Raw genomic sequence first — 26,723 nt, 5'->3', positions numbered from 1 at the left:
CGCACTTAATGTGAATTAATGTAACTGAAATGAAGATTTCATGCATGTTTCCAGAAATGGTGAATCGGCATGATTATGGAGACATAATAATGTCTCCGTTTCTAACATTGGGTGGGCGCTTTTATCCCGCTAATTAATCACGGCTTCTTTGTTTGTCTGCTTTTCATCTTTTTTTTTTTTTCAAAGCTAATCACATTTGTGACGCACGCGGAGGGAGGAGTCTCATTTGCATATGGCGGCCCACCAGTCCAATTAGTTGATAGAAGGAGGTTTTATGACGTCATGGCGTAAACCTTGAAAGACAAAACGTTACGAATGAAGCAAAATACACAGTCTGCCCGATAGACAGGTAGATCTATCATCCCATGTCTTTTTTTTTTTGTTGTTGTTGTAATTTTTGGTAAAACGCGCGGAACGAAAGTTGTCAAAGGCCAACTGCACACGTGCAAATCGAGCCGAACGTCGCGACAATTCGCGAGGAAAGAGCCTCGAGCGAACCGGACCCGAACCCCGTGACGTAACCGCGTCGCGAGTGGGCAGCGTGAAGAAGTGAACAAAGAGAGAGAGGGAGAGAGAGAGAATCACGTTACGCACGATATGAACCCCCCCTCTCCGCCTCCCTCCACCCCGAGACAGAGAGAGAGAGAGAGAGACAGAGAGAGGGAGAGAAAAACACGTTACACGCGATAGGAACCCCCCCACCCCGACAGAGAGAGTGAGAGGGGGAGAGAGAGAGAGAGAGAGAGAGAGAGGGGGTGACATTGATTGGCGGACTCGACGGCACCATCCAGGAGGGAGGCGAGAGCCGCCGCAGAACCCACGTCTCCTTCCCTCTCGCGCAGAACCGGGATCCCGGGTTCGAGCCCGGGGAGCGGAACGCGCGTGCGCGCGCATCCATCGCCAGCCTGCCGGACTCATTGTTCAGCGGACGGAGCGCGGACGCGGACGCAACTTTGTGATCGGGGGGGTCCGGGCGTCCCTCTGGAAGACGGATTTTAAACTCTGACGCCACCCCGCGTTCTGCGGCGCAGTAGGATCTTTATTACCATGATTTATTTATAACATATGCCCCAGTACCGTTATTTGCTCATTTTAGGTTGTTATTTGCTATGCGGCGGTCACACGTCGTTTGATGGTTCCTGTAAAGATATTTTTCATCTATGTTCCTTTCTGTTTCTGAACTGGGAGGAACTGGGTACTGTGGGACCAGAGAGACACCCCATCACCTCCTAAACCAGGGGGCCTCCGCGTTTACCCTCCCAGATTCATCCCCCCTCGTAGTATGTCTGCACTCCGAAAGAAATTTGGGGACGATTATCAGATAGTGACCACCTCCTCCAGCGGCTCTGGGTTCGGCCAGCCCGCGGCCGAGAAGAAGAAGAAGCGGCAGCGCTTCGTGGACAAGAACGGCCGATGCAACGTCCAGCACGGGAACCTGGGCGGAGAGACCAGCAGGTACCTGTCGGACCTCTTCACCACGCTGGTGGACCTCAAATGGCGCTGGAACCTTTTCATCTTCATCCTGACCTACACGGTCGCCTGGCTCTTCATGGCCTCCATGTGGTGGGTCATCGCCTACATCCGGGGGGACCTCAACCAAGCCCACGACGACAAGTACACGCCGTGCGTGGCCAACGTCTACAACTTCCCGTCGGCCTTTCTGTTCTTCATCGAGACGGAGGCCACCATCGGCTACGGCTACCGGTACATCACGGACAAGTGCCCCGAGGGCATCATCCTCTTCCTCTTCCAGTCCATCCTCGGCTCGATCGTCGACGCCTTCCTCATCGGCTGCATGTTCATTAAGATGTCGCAGCCCAAGAAGCGCGCCGAGACGCTGATGTTCAGCGAGCACGCCGCCATCTCCATGCGCGACGGGAAGCTCACCCTGATGTTCAGGGTGGGCAACCTGCGCAACAGCCACATGGTCTCCGCGCAGATCCGCTGCAAGTTGCTCAAAGTAAGTTTCACCACTTCGACGCTCGCTTCGTTAAAAAGTTAAAAGGAAAACGACCTAAACATGTGCGGATGATCGGACACTCCGAGCCAGGTTCGCCCAAATGTCAAACGTGCCGGATAATCACGTGTCACGCATATCACAGTTCATAAAGCGTGTGGTGACAATCCGTTTTTTGGATACAAGCAGACCTATCCTGCGGCTAATGGGATAAAGCACTTTTACTAGCATGCACACACACTCTCACACACATATAAGCATTTTTACAATATTAAAATGTGGTATTAACGTAAAATGTGGTAGCGAGATTTTACGCACACGCACCCCAGGTGAGGACACATTGTCACTGGTGAACTTGTGACTCGGACGAGGGCAGGGTGAGCTATTGATGTTGTTCGAGCACGAATAGCACGTTGTCAGATCGTTCAGGAGGCTCGTTTCTATCTGAACTCGTTCCTTCGCTTCGGCGCATTTTTACGCACGGCGGGAGTTTGTACGAAACGCTGCGTAAACCTTGCGCTGAGCTCCTTCTGCCCTGATGAGAAAATCCCCGTGTTCCCTGGGACCCTTTAAACGAGTTTTGAGACCGGGGCTTTAATTCGATCCACCCCCCTTCCCCACCCATTCACTAGTGATTGATCGCCGTGATTTGCCAACAAATGCTATTCCGGATGAGCGGCGCGCAGTGTTTCACCCGCTGTCTCTCGATCTCTGTGCGCTTCCTCAGTCTCGGCAGACGCCCGAGGGCGAGTTCCTTCCGCTGGATCAGTTGGAGCTCGACGTGGGCTTCAGCACCGGGGCCGACCAGCTGTTTCTCGTGTCGCCGCTCACCATCTGTCACGTGATCGACACCAAAAGCCCCTTCTACGAACTGTCCCAGCGGTCCATGCAGACGGAGCAGTTTGAGATTGTGGTGATCCTGGAAGGGATAGTGGAGACCACTGGTAAGTCTTTGCACCCAAATAGCTATCTCACTCTAAATATACAGTACAGGCCAAAAGTTTGGACACACCTCCTTTACTTTCAGGACCATTTACGTTGGTAGATTCTCACTGAAGGCATCAAAACTATGAATGAACACATGTGGAGTTATGTACTTAACAAAAAGTGGAGACCTGACCTCCACAGTCACTGGACCTGAACCCAGTCGAGATGGTTTGGGGTGAGCTGGACCAACAAGTGCTAAACACCTCTGGGAACTCCTTCAAGACTGTTGGAGAAGCATTTCAGGTGACGAACTCTTGAAGCTCATCGAGAGAATGCCAAGAGTGTGCAAAGCAGTAATCAGAGCAAAGAAACTAGAATATAAAACATGTTTTCTGTTATTTCACCTTTTTTTGTTAAGTACATAACTCCACATGTGTTCATTCATAGTTTGGATGCCTTCAGTGAGAATCTACCAACGTAAATGGTCATGAAAATAAAGAAAACACACTGAATAAGAAGGTGTGTCCAAACTTTTGGCCTGCACTGTGTGTGTGTGTGTATGTACATATAGAAAAATCTTTCTGTGGGAACAACAGTTATAAAAACAAGTTTCACACATGCTTGCTGTCCTAGCCAGAATGTTGTAGTAACCCATAAGTGTCGGTGATCTATTGTTTTCTATTGATCTGCGATCGAGTGCCAGTACTGTAAACACATCAGTCAGTGGCACTAATGAACATGTGCCGAGGAGAGTAGCGTCCTGCTTTCAAAGCGCAATGCTGTTTTTCAGCAAGGTGCCGCTCGTCTCAGGGAGGGCTGCTTTTCTGTAGGCTCTCAAATTCGAGATTAAAACTTCATCTGGGCGGCTTTCAAAATGCAACTGTTCTAGACCAATACGAAGGATTTGTGCATGTGTCAAAAACATAGATGATAAAATCTGTGATTTGTCATTTGTCAGTTGCTTGACACACCAGATGCTGTAACTGGGATGATCGATGATGGACCCAGGCTCATAGGGTGTTTCGGGTCTAAGATCATCAGACACCCCCTTCGGTGTGTGCCCCAGGTGGGCGTGGTCAGCCGTCATCTTGGGTACAAGCAGTGCACAGTGCCATGGCTCGCCTCTTTTCGGCTGTAGCCGGAGGAGCAGCAGTGGTCTTGCAACAAGAAGGCCTGTGAGTTATCTGTGTGGATTGCATGAGGTCCCTCTGTTTTCCCTCCAGTTGCAAAGTTCTCGCACCAAAAAAATCCCCCACAACCCTGATCTGCATAAGCAGGCTCAGATAAATGCACGCGCAGATCAGAGCCCACAAGCTGTAAAACCCATAATTGCAATTCGGTGGTGGGGTTGAGGACATGTTCTCGGCGTCAGGGGCCCATGTTACATATTTAATGCCACGGCGGGTGAAATGCAATCACTCTGCGAGCTGTCGGGGTAAATTAAATGGAGAATTTGCTGATGTCATGCCGACTACTAAAGAGCAGACCTGCTGCTTTGATGAACACGTCGCCTAGGTCTTATATAGAAACTGTCACCAGGCCTCCTGAGAAGCTACCGAAGATGTCTGTCCCTTTGATGCCTTTGCAGCTCCTATTTTAATTAACTCCAGGGCTCGGCAAAAGCAAGCTGTTGTGCAGAGACCACAGGTTTGAATCCCAGCTGTGTCCCCGCACGTCTCCAGGAATTCAGTTGACCGACTGCTTGTGAGGGAAGTGATGGTGTAGAATCCTCGTTGTTGCTACAGGCATCTCGGTTGTGGGTGCTGACTTTTTCCCTTGTGTGGCAATCGTATTTCTGCTGGTTCAGTGGGCCATGCCGTGTCTTTTGAGCAGAAAATGAAAGCTGAGGCATCTCAGATTTAAATAATAATAATTTGCATGATTTGTCGTTTGGTAAAAATTGAAATGGGTCCCAAATATATAAATATATCACCAACAGAATATACTCACAATTAGTGAGTCAACTGTGTTGTGGGTGCTACATATGGCAATGATCATTGAAATTCCTGATACATTTACATTTTACATTTTACATTTACAGCATTTATCAGAGGCCCTTATCCAGAGCGACTTACAATCAGTAGTTACAGGGACAGTCCCCCCCTGGCGACACTCAGGGTTAAGTGTTTTGCTCAGGGACACAATGGTAGTAAGTGAGATTCGAACCTGGGTCTTCTGGTTCACAGGCGAGTGTGTTATCCACTAGGCTACTACCACCCCCACCTTATTGATTCTAAATGATATTAAGACATCATATTCTTTACTATTTATACACTATTAATAGCATATAACACTTTATCGTCTAGTGAGTATAGGAGGAAGGAGCAGGGTAATGTCCATAGCTTGTTTGGCGAGATTTGGTTCTAATCCACAGCTCATCATGTGTTGGTCATGAAATGTCTGCCACAGTAAACGCATTTCTCTCTTATTTGTTGAAGTCACAACCAGTCTAACCGTCATTTTACAGAGACATTTGAATGGCAGCAGGCTTTTTTGCTCCTTGATGTTACACCGGAGCAGTACAGTAATAAATTATTTTTGTTCGGGAACATCAACACTTTCACGGCACATTTCCAGCACCTTCACTCTGTCCTGTGTAGGCTATATATAGAATACCATTTACATGCTCCCAGACAACAATGCATAGATTGTGGTGATTTCCTTCTATATCTTCACTGGTTTATGTTCATATTCAGAGTGTAAACAAAGGCTGGTTTCATAAACCCGGCACATGGTGAGAATTTGATATACAGTTAAAGTCTAATCCCCAAGATGCCTCCTTTTCTGGTCACTGTAACTCTGTTTCCATGGCAACCGTTTTTTCCTTCCTCAAGCGTTCAAATTTTTCAGCCAAATAGCTAAACTTGGATTTTGCAGAAATAAAAAAAAAAAGAACAACATCAGAAGTATTTGTCTGTAGATGTGAGCGTGGGGCCGGATGGTTATGGAGATTATTGGAAGACGCGTGTGAAGTTGGATTGATGGAATCGTCTGATCTGAGGGAGGTGGCTTTGGAGGGGGGGGGCTTCACCCTGCCTTTGCATGGCTGGCAGAGCTAGATGTGGCAGAGAGGCTGTGACAAAAGCTGACAGAAGTGTCACCCAGTTTCCAAGTCGAAGCTGTGCTTTTCCAATGGACAAGAAACGGGGAAAAAAATGGCCGTCTTCAAACACGCATGTGCAAGAGCTAATGATTTTCTCACGTTCGCTTAATGCATTATTGACTCTGCGGCAGATTGCAAAGTCTAATATTGACTTTTTTTGAATGGCCCGCATTCCCGCTAAGTGGTATTTAAACACTTCTGCTCTCAGGGAAATCACTGCGGCCATATAGAGACATGCCCGATGGACGCCAAGGAAAAGGTGTTTAACTTTCCCCGTTATGCCCCTTCATTTTTTTTTTATCATTCTAATTTGCTTTATAACAGTCCAATAAACAGCAAGCGTAGGCGTGAAAAAGCCCTGATGAATTACAAGGGTGGCTGAGCGACGAGCCACTGAGCCAGGATCATTAAAATGATTTTCATTTTCATAGAAGTCGAATTACTTTTGGTGCAATTGCATTGCAGATTTTTCCAGTTAATCCAGACACTCTGGGACTCTGTGACCATTGTCATTTCTATACAATAATTATTGTATAGATTGTATGTTACTATGACTTTTCATGATTTATGTTTTAATGTGTGGGTGCATATGGATCTGTAGTATTTCATCTGACATGAGTCCAGCTCAAATTATCCTAATAGGTCCTAGATTTAAGATGGTTTAAGCACACACATGGTTTAATCACAGGGGCAGACAACAGACAGAGTGAAGGTAATACAGGCTTATATACATACATTTTATAAAAAGTATAACATATGAGATAGGGCTGGGCAATTCATGTCATTTGATTAAAAAAATTACTAGGGCTAGGGCTTGAGATTTGTGCCAGTAGAAGCTGAATTTTAATATATTTGAATCTGAATCGCACAGTTTTGGTATAGCAGTACTATGATTTTAATAATGGAGAATAATTTTAACTCATTAGCGTTAGCGATAAAGGACAAAAACATTTGCTTTATTTGGTTTTATTTGACAGTTATTCAGAGCAAGTAACCAGGTGATGCGTAACACTGGCTGGCACACACTTCTGCCATAGGAAGTTCCACTTTACTGCAACCTGCAGTATTGTCATGAAACATGAAAATGAGCTCTGTTGGGAATCTGCACTCCATTGCTTTTCCATCACGGACCCGCAATAAATTGCAAGTGACTTGTGAGAACTGAAATTGAATTTGGAGAAGCAAATTTGCACTACGTGTTTAGGCACGTCAAAATGCAGTTTCAATTTCACTAGAATTCAGATTCAAATGAATCCACGCAGCTTCAGTTTTAACAATTCAAATTCAGTTTGTGCAATTCAGATTCAAATAAATTCAATTCAAATTCAGTTTTTATTGCCACAAATCTCAACACATTTAGGTCTGTCAGAATTAAGGGGATAATCAATGACAGATGCAAATACCATGAACTACGTAACATGTTAACTGTGTTACGTTTAATTCACATTCCCATTGCGTGTCCGAGTTGGGTGTTTCTGCTTTGCAGGGAGCACAGGAGTGGCAAAAGATTGTTGTTTCTCGCACCACAAGCAATGCAAAGCAATCGACCCACAATTCAGTTTGGCTGTGAATGATGTCACCCCTTTCACAGTGAACCTTATGGCCTGAGCCTCTTTCTCATACTCGTTTCTCTAATAGCTTTAAATATTATATAATATTCGGTTTTAAAAATGTATGGCAAACATGGTTTTTTATTGCATTAATCGATTTACAGCCCCCTTAAAAACAACATATTGATGTGTGACCTTAACTAGGCTTAGACGTGTTAATTGACCTTGTTACTGTGTCCTCAGCGTAATTTTTATACCGTGGTGCCGTTCAAGTTTTGCCATACTGTCTCGGAAGTCTTCTTTTTATAGCAGCCTTGTTTTTTTGAATGTTTTTGACGGACAACGGTGAGAGCACCGTCAGCAGAGCCGTGCTCATTATTCCGGGCAGTAAGCGCTGCTGTCTGACACCCCAAGCTCCGGCATCTTTTCACTCCGGCCACGGACTTCAGTCAGCGGCAATGTGTCGAAAAGCAGTGACACATCAGCAGAAATCTAAAAATGAGATGGAAATAAACCACTTCTGGGAGCTCTCAGCTGACCTTTTAGGAAAGCGGATACACTTTCGGTGACCGAGTCGCTGTGAATGTGTGCATTAGGGACTTTTTGCAAACTGGAAAAGGTGGAGAAGTGCAGCGGAACCTCAGTTTATTCTCTCATTCACTCCTATTACAAGTTTTTCATGTATTTTTTTTCTCCTGGTGAATGTGCCGGAAATCCTTTTTCGAGACTTTTCGGAGTGAAGTGCTGATCAGGCATGCTGGGATCTATCACCAAACATGGCCGAGCACTTCAGACAAATAGACCTTGTTCCAATTTGATTACATGCTCGCTGGGGCGTGTTAGAAAGACTCTTACCTCGTTTTACCTTTCCAAATATTCAACAACTAATGCGATTGTTGTGCAGCCCTGTTCCAGTAGAGTCACCGTTCCTGCCTCCAGCCATTTCAGAGTGTAAAAATCATACTGCGGAAACTTGAGGAATCGCATGCCTGTTTGAAATGCGAGGTTATGTAGCCCGGAACACATCGTCTGAGGAAGAACAAAGCAGACGGGGGTGGTGTGAAAGGGAAAGATCTCGTCAGAATCTGTCCAGCTCTGCTTAATTCTGGGTATAATTGACGGAATAATATTTCATCTAGTTTCATTATCCTACTTCGTGATGCTGAGAAATGTTGGTCAATGTTGTGATAAATACCGATTTACCAGATAATATAAAACAAATGCTTCATGAGTCTAAATACTATGGAATCGGATCACTGCCATTAATCTATATTTATCAAGTGTAAGAATATAGGTTTACATTTGTATCGTCCAGCTAAATGAATCAGGGGCAAGAGCAAACTTTTTGTCTTATTGCCGGACATGTTGAGCGATGATTATTTTCCTTTATGCCTATGTGGATGTTTCTATTGTATTGAGCAGAAAAAATGCTTTATTGTGATTGGTTAAAAGGACAAATCTCTGATTGGTCAATGCATTTGTGAAACTAAGAATGTCAGGACAATGCCAAACATCAGTCAAGTCTCTCGATGTGTGAATACAGATTCAACAATTCACACAAGTATTTAATTCTAAAAAACATTTTTTTTTGTAAATGAAAAACCTTTGTCAGCATTGTTTTTGACCAAAATAAACATTTTTGGATTTTGGCTTGTGCATGTTTGATTAAAGGCAGTGATCTGATTCCAATGGTAACACATATAGCAAAAAAATAAATACATAGATCATGAAGTTTGTCCTTTCTACATCTATAGATAAACAGTGTTGTGTGTTGGTTAAAGCAACTGCTTTTCTTATTTCTGATTTTAAGTAGGCAATCTGGTAACTTCTCATCAGCATAAAGCCAGTATTAAGTACAGACATGTTGCTCTGACTAAAAAAGAAATTAATTTCATAATCCTAGTTTTATTATTTGTGAAAATTGAAAACAAAAAAAGAAAGAAGACACTTCAGTTTCACTTCCCCCAGTTACCTTGACCTTTTACCAAATAAATGTGTTAATGTTAATGTGCCTGCTAGTGTGTATCCAGCGATATGTGACTCACACACACACACACACACACACACTCCAGTGTGGCTCCATAATTGGAAAGTATGGGGAAAGCGAAATCTGCATTCGGGGGCTATTGAATTTGCATTAGTCATTTACCCATAATGACTCATTATGTTAGTGCTACAATTTGTCCTCATAAGCATGATACAAAGGGAAAACAGCTGCTTCGACTGCATCCGACCAAAAAAAAAAAAAAACATTTTTTCATCCGCTGCATTTGTTGCTGTGCAGTCCGATGTTTTGACGCGCCCCCTCCACGCATGTGGTAGTCCTTCAGAAATGTCTGCTCCATTTGCCGTCGTGCTGAACGAGATGAAAAACACTTGAATATTAACCTGCACTTTGAAGAACCCTGGGCAGATATGAATTTCAAATCGCTTATGCCAAATGCATAAATGAGACGGTGCACATTTGAGTCTAATTAGCCCTTATTTTTTCCCACGCAAGCTTGCATGAAAGCACAAAGCGTTACTTCACAGGACAGAACCATGAGGCGCAGAAACCCCTGTGCATAATGAGTCTTGATCCGCGCATGTCAGTGGTACAACTTGTAAACAAAATGCCTGAGGCATGTGCGTAAATGCATGCACACGAATCAACAGGCAAGATCCAGGATTGTGTTTGCGATTTCAATGTTGTCTGTGTAGCATTAACAAAACGTTTCATTTTTTTTTGTTTTTTAAACCACCATTCTGTCTATAAATGGTTTGATAAACTGCCAAAAACAAGAGGACCCCGTGCACCCTTGCTATAAACGTTTGCCTGGCAAAATGCAAAAATAGACGGAACAAATTCAGCATATTATTAGCATGTCCCATAATACTTAACTGTACGATGCTGCAATATTTATGTGATGCATTTTGGGAATCCATCAGGAATGCATCTGGAGAAATTGTTTTCATTACAGCTGCTTTGCGGTTGTGGCACCAGCATTCAATAAGTGCACAAATGGAAATCATGGAAGATTAATGCATCTGCAAAAGTTTTTTTTATATATAAAGGCATGCACAGATGAAGTATTCATACTTGATGTCGTGCAACATGTTTGCTTAGCGGTCACAAATACAGAAGTTAATGCCATTGATCTGCCTCCATTAAGCAAGGTGGCACTTCCTTTGCTCGTAATATGAATTAAGATAAAAAAAAAAAAAAAAACTCTGATGTCTGTGTCTCAGATGGAGTCTTCCAGCCAATTCTCAGCTAGACTGATGTGAAACGTTCAGATTTGTGAGGGAAATGAGCATCCATGGAAAACTGACTGCCTTTTTTTATGGTGGCTTTAATATATTCACTCAGCGGCCACATCCCTTGCTCGCTTTAAAAGTGTCCATTTACAGACTGTCTGCCCGTCTGCTGTTCATTGTTTGCCAACCACCCACAACGGTCTGAAAAAAAATAAGCCCACTGTGACCACATCTGATGTGACCCACTTTACCCATGGTGTAGTGAGTTTTTTGGTTGTCCATCTGTATCCCATGCTTTATCTCAGGAACACCTTGAGGAAATTTCTTCAGATTTGCTGCAGATATTCACACGGAGCAGTTCTTCCTGGGCTAGAAGAGGGTTCTTTCATTTTGGACCTCCGATCCAAACCCAGACCTTGACACAAGCTGTCTTATTGGCCACAGAGGCATCATACCTGCATCAAAATTCACCTAATGTGCGTGCCTTTGGACTGTGGGAAGAAAAGGCGGCTTGTCGTGAGGCTGGAACCTGGAGTCGTCCCCAACCTCGGAGGAGTGAGGCCACTGTGCTACCCACTGTGCCACCTGTGATTATTACTGGATTTAGAGAAAACAAAAGATTCACTTATGGTGTGTTGTAGTGATTCATCTCATGTCTGGACTTGCAGCAATCGGGATGAAAACAGGAGGCGTTAAGACACTTGAGGCTTTCAAGCCTAGAAATAGTGCGATTGCGTGTGTGTGTGTGTGTGTGTGTGTGTGAATGTGTTAATGGCACCAGTCCAGCCGAGCGCACACAGATAGCAGCGGAGGCATGTCCGCGATAAGGCAGGGCCCGTGGAGAGCGTGGCCGTAATTCATTCCGAATGATCTCACCGAGAGTCCGTCCTGGCTCTCACCCTTCCCCGTCGCCTGCCAGAGCCCGCCGCTCCACCGGGGGTTAATGCGGGTTCGTCGGGGAAGTCGGGCTGCCGAGCAGGTAAGGCCGGGGGGGGTCTCCAATTAAGCGCGACGCGCTTCGGGTCAGAGCGCGCCCTGTCACGTCTCCCTCCCCCTCGGAGGCGAAGTTTTACAGCTCCCATTCTGCTGAGTGCTTTCAAGTTCAGAGATTCCTCGCCACGAAACGGCGGGTCTTTATCCTCTGCCGCGTCTATAAATATCTCTCTGTTCGCAGCAGCTGGGGAGCTGCTGCTTGCAGAATTATTCCGCGAAGGGTCTGCGGATGTTCTTCCACATGCAGATGTTGTAGACTCGTGATGCTCAGACCGATGGGCCGAGGGACAGAAATCCTGTGTTTCCCAGGGGCCGGGCCCATCTGTCCAAACTTGGCCAGCATGTACACATTTGTGTACGTATTTTAAGCCCAATTGCCCACATTGTACGTGATGTGCACTTGATTCATGAGATGTAAAAAAAAAAACAGTCCGCGTATATGTGCATGTGTTTTATTTTTTATATTGTAATTATTTTAGCTGCGTATTGCATCAGTTATAATCATGTTGCCCATGATAATCTGAGATAATCGTTGGGACAAAATGGACCAAGCACACGGGTGTCTTTTTCGATCATGTAAAAGCCAGCGACAGCTCAAGTGAAGAACATTGACGACCTGCTTACAGTTGTTAACCGGGGAAATGGACAATGATCTAAGGATGTGAGTGACATCGTCAAACACCACATAGTGACAATCGATGGGTCAGGGCATCTCCAAATCCCCCCAACGGGTTCCGAGAATGGACAGGGCCACTCATGACAATGGCTCATTGACCCCACTTTAAGATAAAAAAAAAAAAATGGTCGAATGCAGGATTATTCGTGATGACAGCACAATATGAGCTACACGACAAAGGTCAATTGCTGGTGACAAGCCTCTTTATGAATAATTCGCATCAAATATTGAAAACCACTTAGCGGCTGAGGCTGTATTGGTGTTACTAACTCAAGTGCAATCGGGGAATTGGCGAATGGTAAGCGTGGACTCAAGAGCAGGCAATCCTCGACGTCCTCGACCTCTTCTCCCACCCCGGGTGCAAATGTCTACGGTAGGCATGCCGACGTCTTAAATGAACGGCACAGAGAGCTGTTTGTCCGCCGGGGTGCGGTGGAAACCGCAGGACGGCACACGTGTGCGGGATGCCATTTCCGCGCGCCTGCCATTTCATGGCTTCCACAGAGTAATTGCACTTGGGAGGAACTCGGCGTAATTGACATCGCCGCGAACGGGCCGCGGCGTCCAGGATTCATTACACCCTCCAGTTGCGCCATGCGCTATCCTCCTGGGGGGAGAGGAGGTAATTGTGTCTTTCGGGATTTGTCACAGGTCTGCTGAAAAGTGATAAATCATAGGCGGTGGTTAACCCGGTGCGAACCCGGTTTTTTTTTTTGGTCGCGGACAGTACATCAGCCAAAATAAATGGCTGTGACGTGCCACCAAAGCTCAGAGGTCTGCAAAAAAACTCAAATGCAACCGGGTAACTGATGCGGCTGGTGTGGAACATGGCTTTATTCAGCGTCTGGATTGTTAAAGCTTTGTGACCATGGCCGCACACGACTGCGTAGACCAATTGTTAACTAAGATGTGTGAATATTGGCCAGGGACCTGTTAAGGAAGCGGCCCCGTAATCAGAAGGTTGCCGGTTCGAATCCCGATCCGCCAAGGTGCCACTGAGGTGCCACTGAGCAAAGCACCGTCCCCACACACTGCTCCCCGGGCGCCTGTCATGGCTGCCCACTGCTCACTCAGGGTGATGGGTTAAATGTAGAGGACAAATTTCACTGTGTGCACCGTGTGCTGTGCTGCTGTGTATCACATGTGACAATCACTTCACTTTACACTTTACTTTAAATCTATTACTGAAAAACAGTGGTGGCCTAGCGGGTAAGGAAATGGAGCCGTATGGACCCACTGAGCAAAGCATCGTCCCCTCACACTTTCTCTGTCCCCTTCGATGGCAATCCCTTCGCTTTCGCATCCCTTTTATAGGACGACCTTCTTACCTTCTTAGACTGACAGTCTGTACGTCGTAATGGACCATACAACTGACCCTATTTTCCAAGTGCATGAGGAGTGTTTGCTAATGCCACAGCACTTATGTCTCCAGGATGTACAGAGATAAACAGATAGAACCAGGACGTTGGAAACGAGGAACTAACCTTGCGTTTGATCCCCCTGCAGACGAACTTTAATGAACAAAGTTCAAAATGGGAGCAGCACACAGAGAAGACGGACACACCCTCGCTCTGGACGATTCACCTCTGCAGTAGACATCTCGTAGACTTCGCCTGAACATGCCGATTTTCAGCACTTGGCGAAGTCGCAAGTGCGATATTAGTAAATGAGGCCGCCCGCGTTGCGTTGCTGAAAGTTCGAAATATCGTTCATTACGAAGCGACGCCTGAGCATCACAAAGCCCTTTTAGTGGCACAGCAGGCAGGTATTATTTATAGCCCTCCGTCGTCTTCTGCCGTCTCTAAACGCGGGCAATTCGGGAAATAGAATAGTGGTGCACATGCCCTGGCGAACAACGGTGACAGGAAGCACGCAAGCGCTCGCTGAAACAGAGACTCCGCCCCCAGCGCTCCGGTGTTTTTCAGCTTTTCCTTTAGTGTCTGGGTTCCTGGCACTAAGTATTGATCTTGCCCCAGTGTCCCTGAAGTCTGCATTAATCGATTCAGGTTTGAAGGCGCATAGGCTCACAGCCATTTTGTTCTCTGCAGTGGCCTCTGGGGAGATGATCCCAGGGGCACGAGGGAGTCACAGCGTTTCTGCTCTAATGGCTAGATGGACACCAAAGCCTGTTTGGAATAAAGGTTGCCTCGCTCCAAACACCACTTTGTTTTATCTATCGCGGTGGAGCTTGGGATTTCCGTGCCACGGCCAGATCTCAAGGCTAATTTTACAGTTAATACTACGTAGGGGAACGTTTTGCTTCTTCTGGGGATGTAGTTTGTGATGATTGAGTCTGGAAAGTTAGGAATTTATGAATCCAAGAAGATAACTGAATGCCACATTACTTATGTAAAGAAGTGTCGCTAAACATTATCACCTGCTGACTTCCCCACCTTCATGAATGGAAAGAAAGGAAACAAACTCTCCTACAGCTTCTCAGATCTGCTCAGCACTTTTCTTTACGAGCACTGTCGGGTCTTGCACAGTCATAATCGACATGAAATATGCTTAAATGTTCTGATTTCAAACACGTTGAACATGCTGTAGCCATGCTGTGGGTCTTCTTATCATAAATATCTGGAGGACGCACTGTTCATCCTCATACATTCACTAAAGAACAGCCATGCCGATAGTCAACTCTGGATTAGACTCCCACAGCAAAATTCTTCCCTTATAAAATATGTATAACAATAAGCAAATACTTTCCATGAGAACGTCAAGATTGCATTTAGCTTATTTATAGCACAAAGTGGACAAAGTATTCAATACCCTTATTGGGAAATTTGACATTTGAGACATCCTGACCTGATTTAACATGTCTTATGAAGCCTAAATCCACTCAATGCAATGAAAAATCTAAAAGATTGCCATTCATTATCTATTATATTTCATATTGTATTTTGTGCAATTCTTTTTCACTCCCACTAAGAATCAAGCGATGGCAAAAAAAAAAAAATTAAAAACCAATGGAGCTCCAGTAATTAGAATCTGTTTGCTATTGTTCTCCTGTTCTGGTGTTGCTTCACCCTTCCTCTCTTCTCCCTCCCATCACACCCACATTCCTCGGCTTGCTCCGGTGCGTCCGTAGTCCCTGCCCTGTCTCTCACCCCGCTCGGGCCACCGCCGCAGCACCACCCCCACCCTCAGCACTTCATTTCCACACCACGCCGTTTTTGTCTCGGGCTATGGATTTCTCCGGCCCACGACTCCAAGGGCTGTGGGGAAGGGATATGTCCATTTTCTAATTGAATGATGACCAGGTCACAATTGTAGGTGTCTACATTTGATTGTTTCTATAGCAACATTAAACGTGTGGTTTGTGCATGGCTGACTGAAATCACTAGGGGCAAAATGACCATCTCCCTCCTCATTATATACTTATTCCAATTATCGTTTGCAGTAATTCTAGCGTGTGTTTTTATTTTTTTCCAAAACACTAGATTTTTTTTGCCAGCTTCACCTTCCCTCTCCTCTGCCATCTTGCTTTGTGCGACTTTTTAATATTTCATTTCGCCAAGGCCGAAATGACTCAAGGCACGGTGTTTTTTTTTTCTACGGCTACTGCACTGAAGGCTTTACCACAAGGCTGAACCTTATTTCAGACCTTTGTTGTTTGTGCAGGTTCTGCCATTGTCCAGATTTCTTTTCTTATTTATGACACCTTCGCTGTGTTGACATCTAAGGGGGGGTGTCAGGGAGAGGTAATGTTCATAAATATCTGTGTATGTGTGTGAGAGAGTCAGTGTGGGCTACATGGGCTGCTGGCACAGTCAATCTGAAAAGATTACGTGGCTCCCTGGGAGCCAGCAGTGACTGATGAGTGACTGATTAGCCTTTTGGAGCTCAGATGGGGGTTAATCCACATCACATCCTTCACCAGTACTGACATGCAGACCCCTGTGCATTTAAATGCACTTAAGTGCATTTGTATGCAAATTAATAGAAGCAAAATTGATCCTAAGTGGAGTATTACCTAGGGGGCAGTAATAAAAAAGTGGAATCCTAACCGAAGGGTTGTGGGTTCAAATGTCACTGAGGTACTGCTCCCTGGGTCCCGTCCCCACACACTGCTCTGCGGGCGCCTTTCATGGCTGCCCACTAATCACTAAAGGTGATGGTTAAATACACAGGACACATTTCGTCACCGTGTGCTTTGCTTGCTGTGTATCACAATGACAAAAACACACTTTCAGATTGTATACCTAAGACCTGTCAGTTAACCCATGCATGTACAAATATTGCACACATGCTTTTATATTATGCCTAAGGTATGCCACCTCTATATACCCGTATTAATTATCTGCTCAAAAAAAATCGTTTGGACTTCTAGATGATTCTATCAGTAATATAGACACAACGACACTCATGATATAGTTTAGTATTAGCTTTAGATTCAGTTCCATTTACACTGCAGCTGTTGACATTGTTGCTAAGCAACAACATCATCCAGTCAGCAGATCGCAATGTAAAGAAGAAGCTCATTAAACTGTAAATCTGTCGTCTTGTGAAAACAAGTTAAATAAGGAATGATATTTACAGAGATGTGGCCCTGGTAATGCCTCTCGGCCAATCACAGTGAAAGGTTGGAGATAATTTGTTAGAAGTAAGGGATAGCGTTCAACACAAAAACACAATGTGAGACCTGTAACCAGTCATTGACAAAATTAAAAACAAACGAAAAAACCTGTCTAAACCCAGACTTGCTGCTCTTTCAGCATGTTACTATGGTTACACAGTATAGTCCACCACTTTATGGCAACGCATTCTTTTGGTGATTATACATGGCTGCCACTGCCTGGGCAATGTGTGGCTATAACTAGCCAATGAGATTGGAGAATTGATGGAATATGCACAGTACAGAGCCATACTGTACACTCTGGAGAGCCTACAGTCTCAGTGCCAGCACCCTTGCCTAGATGCCATGGAAATGCTGCCAGTCTCCTTTCTTTCTATTGTTCTCATCCCATACAAATGCCGCCCTAACTTCCATTGTCTTGTAAGCGTGGAGAGTGATCCACCCCACAATGCCTTCTTGAAACATTTATGCAAGTGCTTGTCATCCATTTTGTAAATTGTGTATGTTCCAGACGCGATTTGCACCAGGTGGGGAAGATATTTACCAGCCGCATCCTTGTCACATCCTCCTACATCACTGTCTCCTGTAATGACGGCATGAGCGCTGCCTCCAGTTGATAAAACATATTCATCAGGTACTGAACTAATTTGTCCACTGAACCAATTCATCTTTTCCATGCCATGGCGGCGCCATGATGTTAGGTCCAGTGCCCATGCTCTATGTAAGCAGTGGGCTCTCCAGAACATTTTGGATCATTTACTGTCATGTTGCACCGTCTGTCCTTGCTCAGTTCATTTATTATCCTGTTAAGTCTCAAAATGAAGAAGATGCAGAAGATGCAACCAAACAAAAGAAATAAGAAAGGACTGCTGTGGTGGTTGTTGGTTGAATGCAATTTTTCTGTCCAGTTGGGCAGACTGGGAGCTTGACTGTGTTTGCATGGCCCCACAAGTATAAATGCCCTTCATTCTTGCCCAGACTTGGCCTGTCCTCCATCTGCCTACCAGGCAATATTGTTTGAAGTCACCCCACGCAAACAAGACAACCATTGAGCCACACAAGTTCTCAATACATTGCAACAGACAATTGTCAGTCAGTATTCTGCAACTGCACTTTTTACACAATGTTGACACGTGGGGATTGAAAGAACAGTCATAATGATGTCCAATGAAGTTGGGAGTGTTGTAGGAACAAATGCTTTCTTAGGTGTAAATACGTTACTTTGGGGAGAATCATAATGGCGCATTATGTTCTCTATGTATGTTCATTTTCTTTTTTGGCTTCAGGAGTGTGATGCTACATATTCATGTTGTAAGCTTTGGTCTCCATAGAGATTTTGTTATAATCAAGTGTAACTTTTGAATATTTTAAACGCTGTTGTTTTCATGTAAAATGTGGTATTTGGTGTTAAATCGGTGGAACACCTTATCATACATTTGTCACAGCAGAGCTGTGATCTTGTTGGTGGATGAAACTGTAACCCCATATGACAAACACAGTTTTTATTGTAAATAATGTAATACGGCTCCATTTTAAAATGTAAGAATGCCCTTAATCATCTTAGATTTGCAGTCTATAATCAATAAAACTCAGTAGTGATACAAATAGCTTATTATTCATAAATCATTATTATTATTAATACATTTTAAGCAGCTTGCTAGTAGTGTGACTCACCTTTACATTTCCATTTATAGCATTTGGTAAATGCTCTTATCCAGTGTGACATACATAACAGCTTTAAGATGTCTATCATTGTAGTCCCTCATTTGGCTCACTAGGACCCTTTGGGGTTGTTTAAATGGTCTCATGACATGAAAATGTCACTTTGTGAGATTATTTAACATTAATACGAGCTCCCCCAGCCTTTCTATGGTCCTGCAGTGGCTAGAAATGGCGATAGGTGTAAAGAGTGCTTTGGTCATTCTGCTTCGCTGTTCAGAGAGCGGCAGTTCAGATGGTTGGACCTGGAATTTGTCCCCTTGTGATGTCATAAGGGGAAAGGTTACCTCCCATTTCTCATGCTTTTTCTGCCCAGAGAATTTTCCACCGCTCCCCTAAAACAATTTCTCCACTGACAGTGATGGCTTCCAAACATGTGAAGGAATGCAGGGGCTCGGATTTGATGTAAAAATGAGCACAAATATATTTTAGTTCCGTCACGTGAGAAAAAACACCGGCACGACTTTCTGTCTGCAGCAAACATGGTTGTGGTTGGTGAATGGTGTTGATGACGTAATTTCCGCGAATGTCCACTCAACCTCTATAGGTCGCTCTCTTCCTCGCCCCGCCTTTCTCCTCTTTAGTACTTAAAGCTACAGACGTCCTGGGAAAATCTCATTGTGGGACTGGATCAAAGGCTAAAAAGAGACCTCAGATACAGTATTAGGGGACCACTAAGATCTATATAAAAGCAAAAAAATTTTCATGTTAGTGGACGTTTAAGTATCGTTTAAAAGATTAACTTGTATAAAAATAAATTGGATCCCTGGGGGGGGGGTTGGGGGGGACAAGACGCCGCACGGGGAGTGGGCACTGGAAGAGGATGACCAGAGGCGCTTGGCCTGAGGGAGGGAGGCAGAAGGTGAGTGGGAACGGGAGTGGGACAGAGGACGTGCCGCAGCGTGGCACGAGGGGAAGGAGGCGCGTTGAGAAGCGGGGAAGTAGACGAGGGGATCAGGCTGGGGTGGACCAGGGCAGAGGAGAACAGGAAGACGGCTGGCTTGAGGACGGTCTGGGAGCATGGTTCGGATGGGGGGGGACGTCTTGGGTGGCACAGGCAGACTCTGTTGCTTGTCTATGGGTTGCAAGAAGGTGGGGCAGCATACAGGTATCGCCTTAGCAAAAGGGGGCAGGCAAACTCAAGGTCGAGGGCAGGCAAAGGTCGCGGTCAAAAAGGCAGGATCAAAAGTGCTAGAAAGAAGGCTAGCGTCTCTGAGAAGGTAATTCGCGGACAGCGTCCCACCTGGCCACCTGACTTTTATACTGGACGCTGACCCCCCTCACTTCTGCTTCCGGGTCGCTGTGTCCCTGGCTGATCTTGCTCCCTCTGGTGGGCTGGAGGTGGTACGTTGGCCGTGACAGTGCTAGTTAAGCTGAGGGCCAGTGGTGGCCTAGTGGTTAAGGAAGTTGCCGGCAAGCTACCACTGAGGTGCCACTGAGCAAAGGACTGCAGTGTTTCACAATGACAATCACTTCACATTCACTTCACTTTAATAATAATACTAAAAAGGGAAGTAATGCTAATTATTTCTGCACTATTTAGACTAAAACTTAAAGACAATGACGTTGAAAACATTCGGTCTTAATTGAAAATTGTGCACTTCTTTAAATGTAACTTCACAACTGAAAAATATATACCAATAAACAAAAGTAAAAATACACTACTCACAATAAGTTAGGGAGTTCTTTTCCTATTTGCTCTGAAATTAAAATGAAATAAGTAAAAGTTCCCTTTGATATTACTAATAATGTATGAAAAGAAACACCATTTTCATTAGTTTAATATTTATTCCCCCAAAAGTTCAGGCAATAACAGGGACAGCCCCAAATAACAAAAATTGACGATGTCAGTAGCGGGTGTTTCCGCCATTTGCCGCAATGACGGCTTGACAGCGACGTCTTGTGCTCCTCACCAGCCTCATGATGTTGTTCTGAGGCAATGCGTTCCACTCTTCCACAAGTGCTACACGCAGTTCTGCCAGGTCACATGGTACGATTATTCAGTCTCTGCTTCAACTGGTCCCACTTGTGCTGAATGGGGTTCAGGTCAGGGGACATTGATGGCCAGACCATATGAGGCACTCCAACTTCCTGAATTCGAGCTGTGACAATTCTGCCACGATGTGGGGGAGCATTGTCATCCATGAACAGAAAGTTGGGGGGGGTGCTGGCGGAATTGGGGGATGAGGATTGGTTCTATGATGTCTCTGAGGTAAGAGGGTACAGTGACTGAGCCATGTACAATAACCAAATCTGTTTTGCGCTGACTGGGGATGCCTAACCAGACCGTTGCACCTCCTCCACCAAAGCAAACCCTGGGGACCATGTTGACCTCAGCGTATTGCTCACCTCGCCTTCTTCTCCAGCAACGCTGACGACCATCATTTCTGTGCAAGGTGACCCGACACCCGATGGTAGACCACTGCTGTATTGTCCAGGTCCACCAAAGCGGTACCCTAGTATTCCTCACATCTCATAAAGGGGCCTGCAGTTGTGTGGCAGTTGCGTAACAGTGTCTGAGTGCATAGGTCCTTAGGACCTATGTTGGCACTTGCCATTCGGGGACAGCATGATACAAATGACCCCTCCCTCCCGGCGCTTGGCCTCAATTGGTTTCTCGACCCTAATTCCCAATGGGCTGAGGCTGCCTCACACACGGCGCCACATTTCCATATGCCCAAGGCGCTCACAACCTATAAAGCAGAAATTATTTGTGGAATACCCAGGCCGTGGTGAATGTTCAGTGGCTGGCATCTGTGGCTCTCATGCTCGGTTACCGATGCGATGCCTCCTAACCTTGAGAACCCGGTTTGAGCGCTTGGCCATTTGATGCAGGAACCGCTGCCGAAAAGTGATACAAAACTTTCCTGACTGGCAGTTAATTACATGCACAATGATTCATTTAATATTGCTCCGGAATTGTTATAAAGTAATTATAATATTTGATATTTGCATCCCAAAGCCACTTAGAGCTTAATGGATTTGAATGGAGCGTTAAACAACATGAGGGCCTCCAGCTTGTAACAGCTTTTATAGTCGTTGAAAAAGAAGATTAAAACATGGCAAATTTAATGTGCTGCCATATTTAGGAATGGATCTGAAAGAAATGCTATAAATAAATCAGCTATATAATTCTATTAGCCTAAACTCCCAATTTTATATGAGCCATGTGACGGTAGAGATTGTAGTGCTGCCACTGTAGTACTGGGATGGCAGCTGTTTCACTCTCAATCCCAAAGATATCCAGAACGTGAAATCTTAATGTGGTCGGCATAAACATGTGGCGATGAATTGCCTGGTTTGAATTAAAAACTGACCCAGCCGAAAGGCCGGGGAACTGTTGCCGCTGAAAATTACCCTTCAAACTCATTTAGGCGCTTGACGCTCAGCAGTGCTGAGTGAGTGCGCGAACGGGTCGAGCAGTGGAGTCAGGTGTCAGCGTTCCAGCCGTGCTGAGCGACTCGCTCTGCTCAAGTTGTTCTCATTGTTCAACTGGCAAGCGCAATACCCATGTAGTTTTAGAACCGTGCATAGCAAAGCTGTCTTGCAAAAAGGCGTGGTCCCCACAGTTCAAAAAGCATACAGGTCCGGTGAAACGGTGAAGCAAAACTAGGGGAGGCCTTAAATAGCTCCCTTTTTGCCATCTTTGTCTTGTGTGTAGTGGCTTTGTGAGGTTAAAGGATGGACAAGATTGAGCAGCAGCAGATTAAATGCTCCCTGTCGCCACTGCCTGCTCGCGGTTCACGCGGGGCGATAATGAGTTCGTCCACATCAAGCAGAAAGTAATCTGTGTTTTTTACCGCATGGCCTGCAACTGAAGTATTTAAATTGGCAGCTCTTTCTGTTTCAATGTAGGCAGAATTAAAGCCCTTGGAGACCACATGGGGGCGATATAAAATCTACAGTCCATGGCTACTAAGTTTCCTTGCTAACTCCTGCTGACCACTTAGAACCCTGAAAAAGTTGTGAATATACAGAAAAAATTATCTGCAGTTTTGATTGATTTTGATTGTTATAAAACTTTTTGCGAAATTGATATTTGTACCAGGAATTGAGCACAATGATGATTGGATCAGTCATTGATCATCTACATCCTCTTTTCACTGTGAAAATAAAGAATCCTTATTTACGTCATTTGCTCTAATCCCCGAGTGAAAGTGGGTAATATCGCTCCAAAAATGGGGCTTTGATGACTTTTCTCTCTCTGGTAAATGTGTGTGACGCCGCTGGCCCTGCGCAGAATTGGATCTGGAGATTTATTTTTTTTTGTTGGTTTGCTTCAAAGCGAGAGTGATTGATGACACCAGCGTAGCATTCGAGATTACGGCGCAGGACCTGCTACTCAGATCCTGCACAGGACTCCAGTGGGAAAATATTTAGATTGATTTCGTAATTAGTGGGGTAAACAGATTCACGTGCGTAGATGATTAATCAGCAGCGTCTGCTCTTCTCTGATGGATCGGACTTGTTTTGTCTCAACAGGCATGACGTGTCAAGCCCGGACGTCGTACACCGAAGACGAGGTCCTCTGGGGACATCGCTTCTTCCCAGTCATCTCCCTGGAGGAGGGATTCTTCAAAGTAGACTACTCCCAGTTCCATGCCACCTTCGAGGTCCCCACGCCACCATACAGTGTGAAGGAGCAGGAGGAGGCGCTGCTCATGTCCTCGCCACTCATGGCGCCGTCCCTGTGCAACAGCAGGGAGAGGAACAGCTCCCTGGACTGCCTGGAGATGCTGGAGGACGCGGAGAGCACCACCAAGCTCCCCGCCAAGCTGCAGAAGATGACGGGGCGGGACGGGTTGCCGCGGAAACTGCTGCGGATGAGCAGCACCACGTCGGAGATGACCTACAGCCTGGGCGACCTGCCCATGAAGCTGCAGCGAATCAGCTCCGTGCCCGGCGTGTCGGAGGAGAAGCAGCTGGGGCCAAAGGGAACCAAGATCGGCGCTGAGCCCATCAGCCAGTCGGTGGCGGACCTCCCGCCCAAACTGCAGAGGCTGGCTGGCAGCGGGGGAGGGGGCCGCATGGAGGGCCACCTGCCCCCGAAACTGCGGAAGATGAACTCGGACCGTTTCACGTGAAGAACTGCTCCCAACTCCAGTCACTCCTTAGCTGTGCAGAAGGACTATCCCGAGAAATATGGCCCATTTGGCCATATAAACCTTTATAGAAATTTGGGCAATTTCAATGCGGCAGACTTTTGTTGCCGTCTGTGTACACAATCGTGCAGAGGAACCGACCATTTCTGTACAATTGCAATCTGGCATGTATGAAACGAGTGCATGTTACTAGGGTTCTGCTCTTACTTTGTTCTGGCATGCCTTGTTTGTATATATACTCGACCATGGAGATTATTATTATACGTAGTGACCGCACTTCTGCCAAGGAAACTGGAACTGGAAAAAGAAAATATTCCAAGCCATACGGGTTTGCGGCCGAAAAGTTTTTTTTTTTTTTTATTGTTTATTTTATAGTTTCTTATATGCATGTTACTCAAAAATAGCTTAGATGGACGAAAAAGCTAATAGGGCAGAAATGTTTAGCCTTATATATGACCATGCTTTAACATTTTATTTGTTTAATATTTATTTGTTCATTTTTATCAGTGAAATAATGTGAACATGTAGAAGTCTCTTAAGCCTATATATACAGTAAACCAGTTCACGATATATATATAAGTGATAAAAAAAAAACATAGAGTAAGTTCCACTCTGCATAATTGTCTCTAGCGGTTAATGATTAAAACACTTAACCTTGTGCATTACTTGGAATATAAATGCCACCGTTTGTCAGGCAGCACTTTGGTAGATGCTCATGTCTTCTATTGACCTTATTTACTGTTTCAGCAACCTTATTACCAATAGAAGATGGGGAAAAAAAGGCACAGGAAATTAAATAATCCACAAGATATTTCATCTTTAAAAATAGCAATAATGAGATTATAATGAATATCTAGACATAGACGTGCACTGTCAGGGTGCCTAATATGTATTCATATTTTAACCTCCTTAGGTTTAATGGGATCAGCAGCTTTCATCTGTTGGCTTGTAAATCTTTCATTTGGGAGGGTTATCACTCACCTACGTGTTATAACTTACTTTTTTTCTTGGTGTTTGGCCAAACAATGTTTTATTTATTTATTATGATTTATTCTCCGTGAAAAGGGTTGCCAACGCGCTTCACCTACAAACCACTTTTTATTTGTATTATTATTATTTTCATCGTAGCTAGACACTTGACGTTTTGTTGGTGCAAGGATAATTTTGAATTTTTTGAATGTTCAATTTAGGCTCCAGTTTCCAAAACCTTCAACAGGACATCTTAAGCAGGACAACGAGATGGATCGGGCCTATTAGCCACCCTGAGTGCTTTTATCCTCTGAAGTCTAAATCCGGCTAATGCACCTTGGCCGAGCGCTTCTCTCCCCACAGCCAATTCGTTTCTATCACCAAGGAGATCTTTGCACCCGGCTCCAGTTTTTCTGCCGTTATCAGCTGTGTTGAGGAAAGCGATGCATGCTGGGAGAGTGACAGACATTGGAAGCTGCAATACTGGGTCCCAATTCACCATAGCCACCATATGTCACATCTTTTTTTTTTTTTTTTTTAGAAAAAAAGCCATAGATTTATTTCCCTATGATCTCATAGCAAACAAGGCCTTCTGTCATTTCTGTTGTTGCTACTCCTGTTTTTTCTCTCGTTTCTGGTGTAAAAGACCGTAAATGAGGTCGCTGCCACAGCTGGACTGTGGGTAGTTTCAACAAGCACAAGGTTTGACTGCGTGACCAGCTTGTAGCTCATTAAGAAAGGGAATCGGTGCGAAGTGATACATCCGCAGCAGGGTAAAATCAGCTTGACACTGGTTTGGGGAGTATTACTGCGTGAGTAATTGAGCTCTGCCACCGATTTTTTTGGGGGTACTAGACCCGCGAGCACGAGTCCTGCCTGCTGCTGTAGCTGAGGTGTATATGGAGGGGGACCTGTAACTGTACTATTCCAAATAAACCTGTTTATTCTCTCTTCCTATGTGTAGTTACTTGCACTTTTCATACTTACACTTTGGTATTCAATGACACTTAAAACGAATATGACAGCGATTCGCGTGACTTTAATTATGCACTGATTAGCCAGATAAGTGTGCAAATGCAACAACAAGTCAGCAAGGCCAGAAGCTCCACACGGACCCAACCTTCCTCCATCTGTTTTTTTTTTTTTTTTTTCACTTTTGAATGACAAATGCGCTTTCTCTCGGCCATTTGCAATTGTAATTTCTTTGTTTCGGTGAGGGCCATCAGAAAGGGAAGGCATGCGTTTTGCTAAATTTAGACTGTTGACGGACGTGGGTCCACTGTTTGCTCACTTCCCGGTATTGGTGAATGACAGATGAACTGGCGCAGTGTGAATGCTGAGCAGCGGTGCTGCTAATGCCCTGATTCCATTTCCCCCCTGCACTGTATGTAGCTTGTGTGGGGCCGTCCTTGAAGCCCACGGCCAAATCGGAGTTTGAGAAATGTGCGAAAATAGCTTAGATCCAAATATTAATGGCTTCCTTGAGAATTTGTCTGCCCTAGCTTTTAACCCGGTATTTATTTCAGGCCACTTCCAAGCCTGTTTTTTTATATTTACATAGTGCGCATGGCTGAATGCTGTTGTTTATTTATATATAATTGCATTTGATTGGATTTAAAATCAAATAAATACAAAAAAAACTGACCGAAAAATCAGTATTTTTACTAACTTTTTTCAAGTATTAATCATATTAGAAAACAGATGTTCATAAACCTGCTGCATTAATAATAAAATATAAATTGCTGCAATATTTAACCTGTATGCAGAAAAAAAAATCAGCCATACCCCGACGCTGCCGTTAAGCAGAAGTATATCACCAATTTCTGTGTATATGTGAAATAGCAAAGTTTCACCCAACGAGGGCTGAGCGGTTGGCGGCGCATCAGTGAACAGATGTTCACTGGAATTAAATGA

At 44.9% G+C, this 26,723-nt stretch overlaps 1 protein-coding gene across 1 annotated transcript; it reads left to right on the top strand.

Moving 5' to 3' along the window:
* The first annotated feature begins 661 nt into the window (after positions 1 to 661).
* kcnj3a (potassium inwardly rectifying channel subfamily J member 3a) lies at positions 662 to 25,762 on the top strand. Its single transcript, XM_028990332.1, has 3 exons — positions 662 to 1,960; positions 2,685 to 2,901; positions 23,221 to 25,762. Exons 1-3 carry the CDS (start codon positions 1,283 to 1,285, stop codon positions 23,820 to 23,822), a joined length of 1,497 nt encoding a protein of 498 aa, XP_028846165.1. The 5' UTR covers positions 662 to 1,282; the 3' UTR covers positions 23,823 to 25,762.
* The last annotated feature ends 961 nt before the right edge of the window (positions 25,763 to 26,723 follow it).

The sequence above is a fragment of the Denticeps clupeoides genome, chromosome 9 (genome assembly GCF_900700375.1).
Source record: "Denticeps clupeoides chromosome 9, fDenClu1.1, whole genome shotgun sequence".
NCBI lineage: Eukaryota > Metazoa > Chordata > Actinopteri > Clupeiformes > Denticipitidae > Denticeps > Denticeps clupeoides.
The sequence above is the reverse complement of the archived record's forward strand: the minus strand, read 5'-3'. Positions and strand labels throughout refer to the sequence as shown.

Excerpts from the sequence above, each read along its gene's own strand:
- kcnj3a (XM_028990332.1), top strand. The coding sequence starts at position 1,283 with ATGTCTGCACTCCGAAAGAAATTTGGGGACGATTATCAGATAGTGACC. Across the intron at positions 1,961-2,684 it reads TCCGCTGCAAGTTGCTCAAA|TCTCGGCAGACGCCCGAGGG; the intron begins GTAAGTTTCACC and ends GCGCTTCCTCAG. Across the intron at positions 2,902-23,220 it reads AGGGATAGTGGAGACCACTG|GCATGACGTGTCAAGCCCGG; the intron begins GTAAGTCTTTGC and ends TTGTCTCAACAG.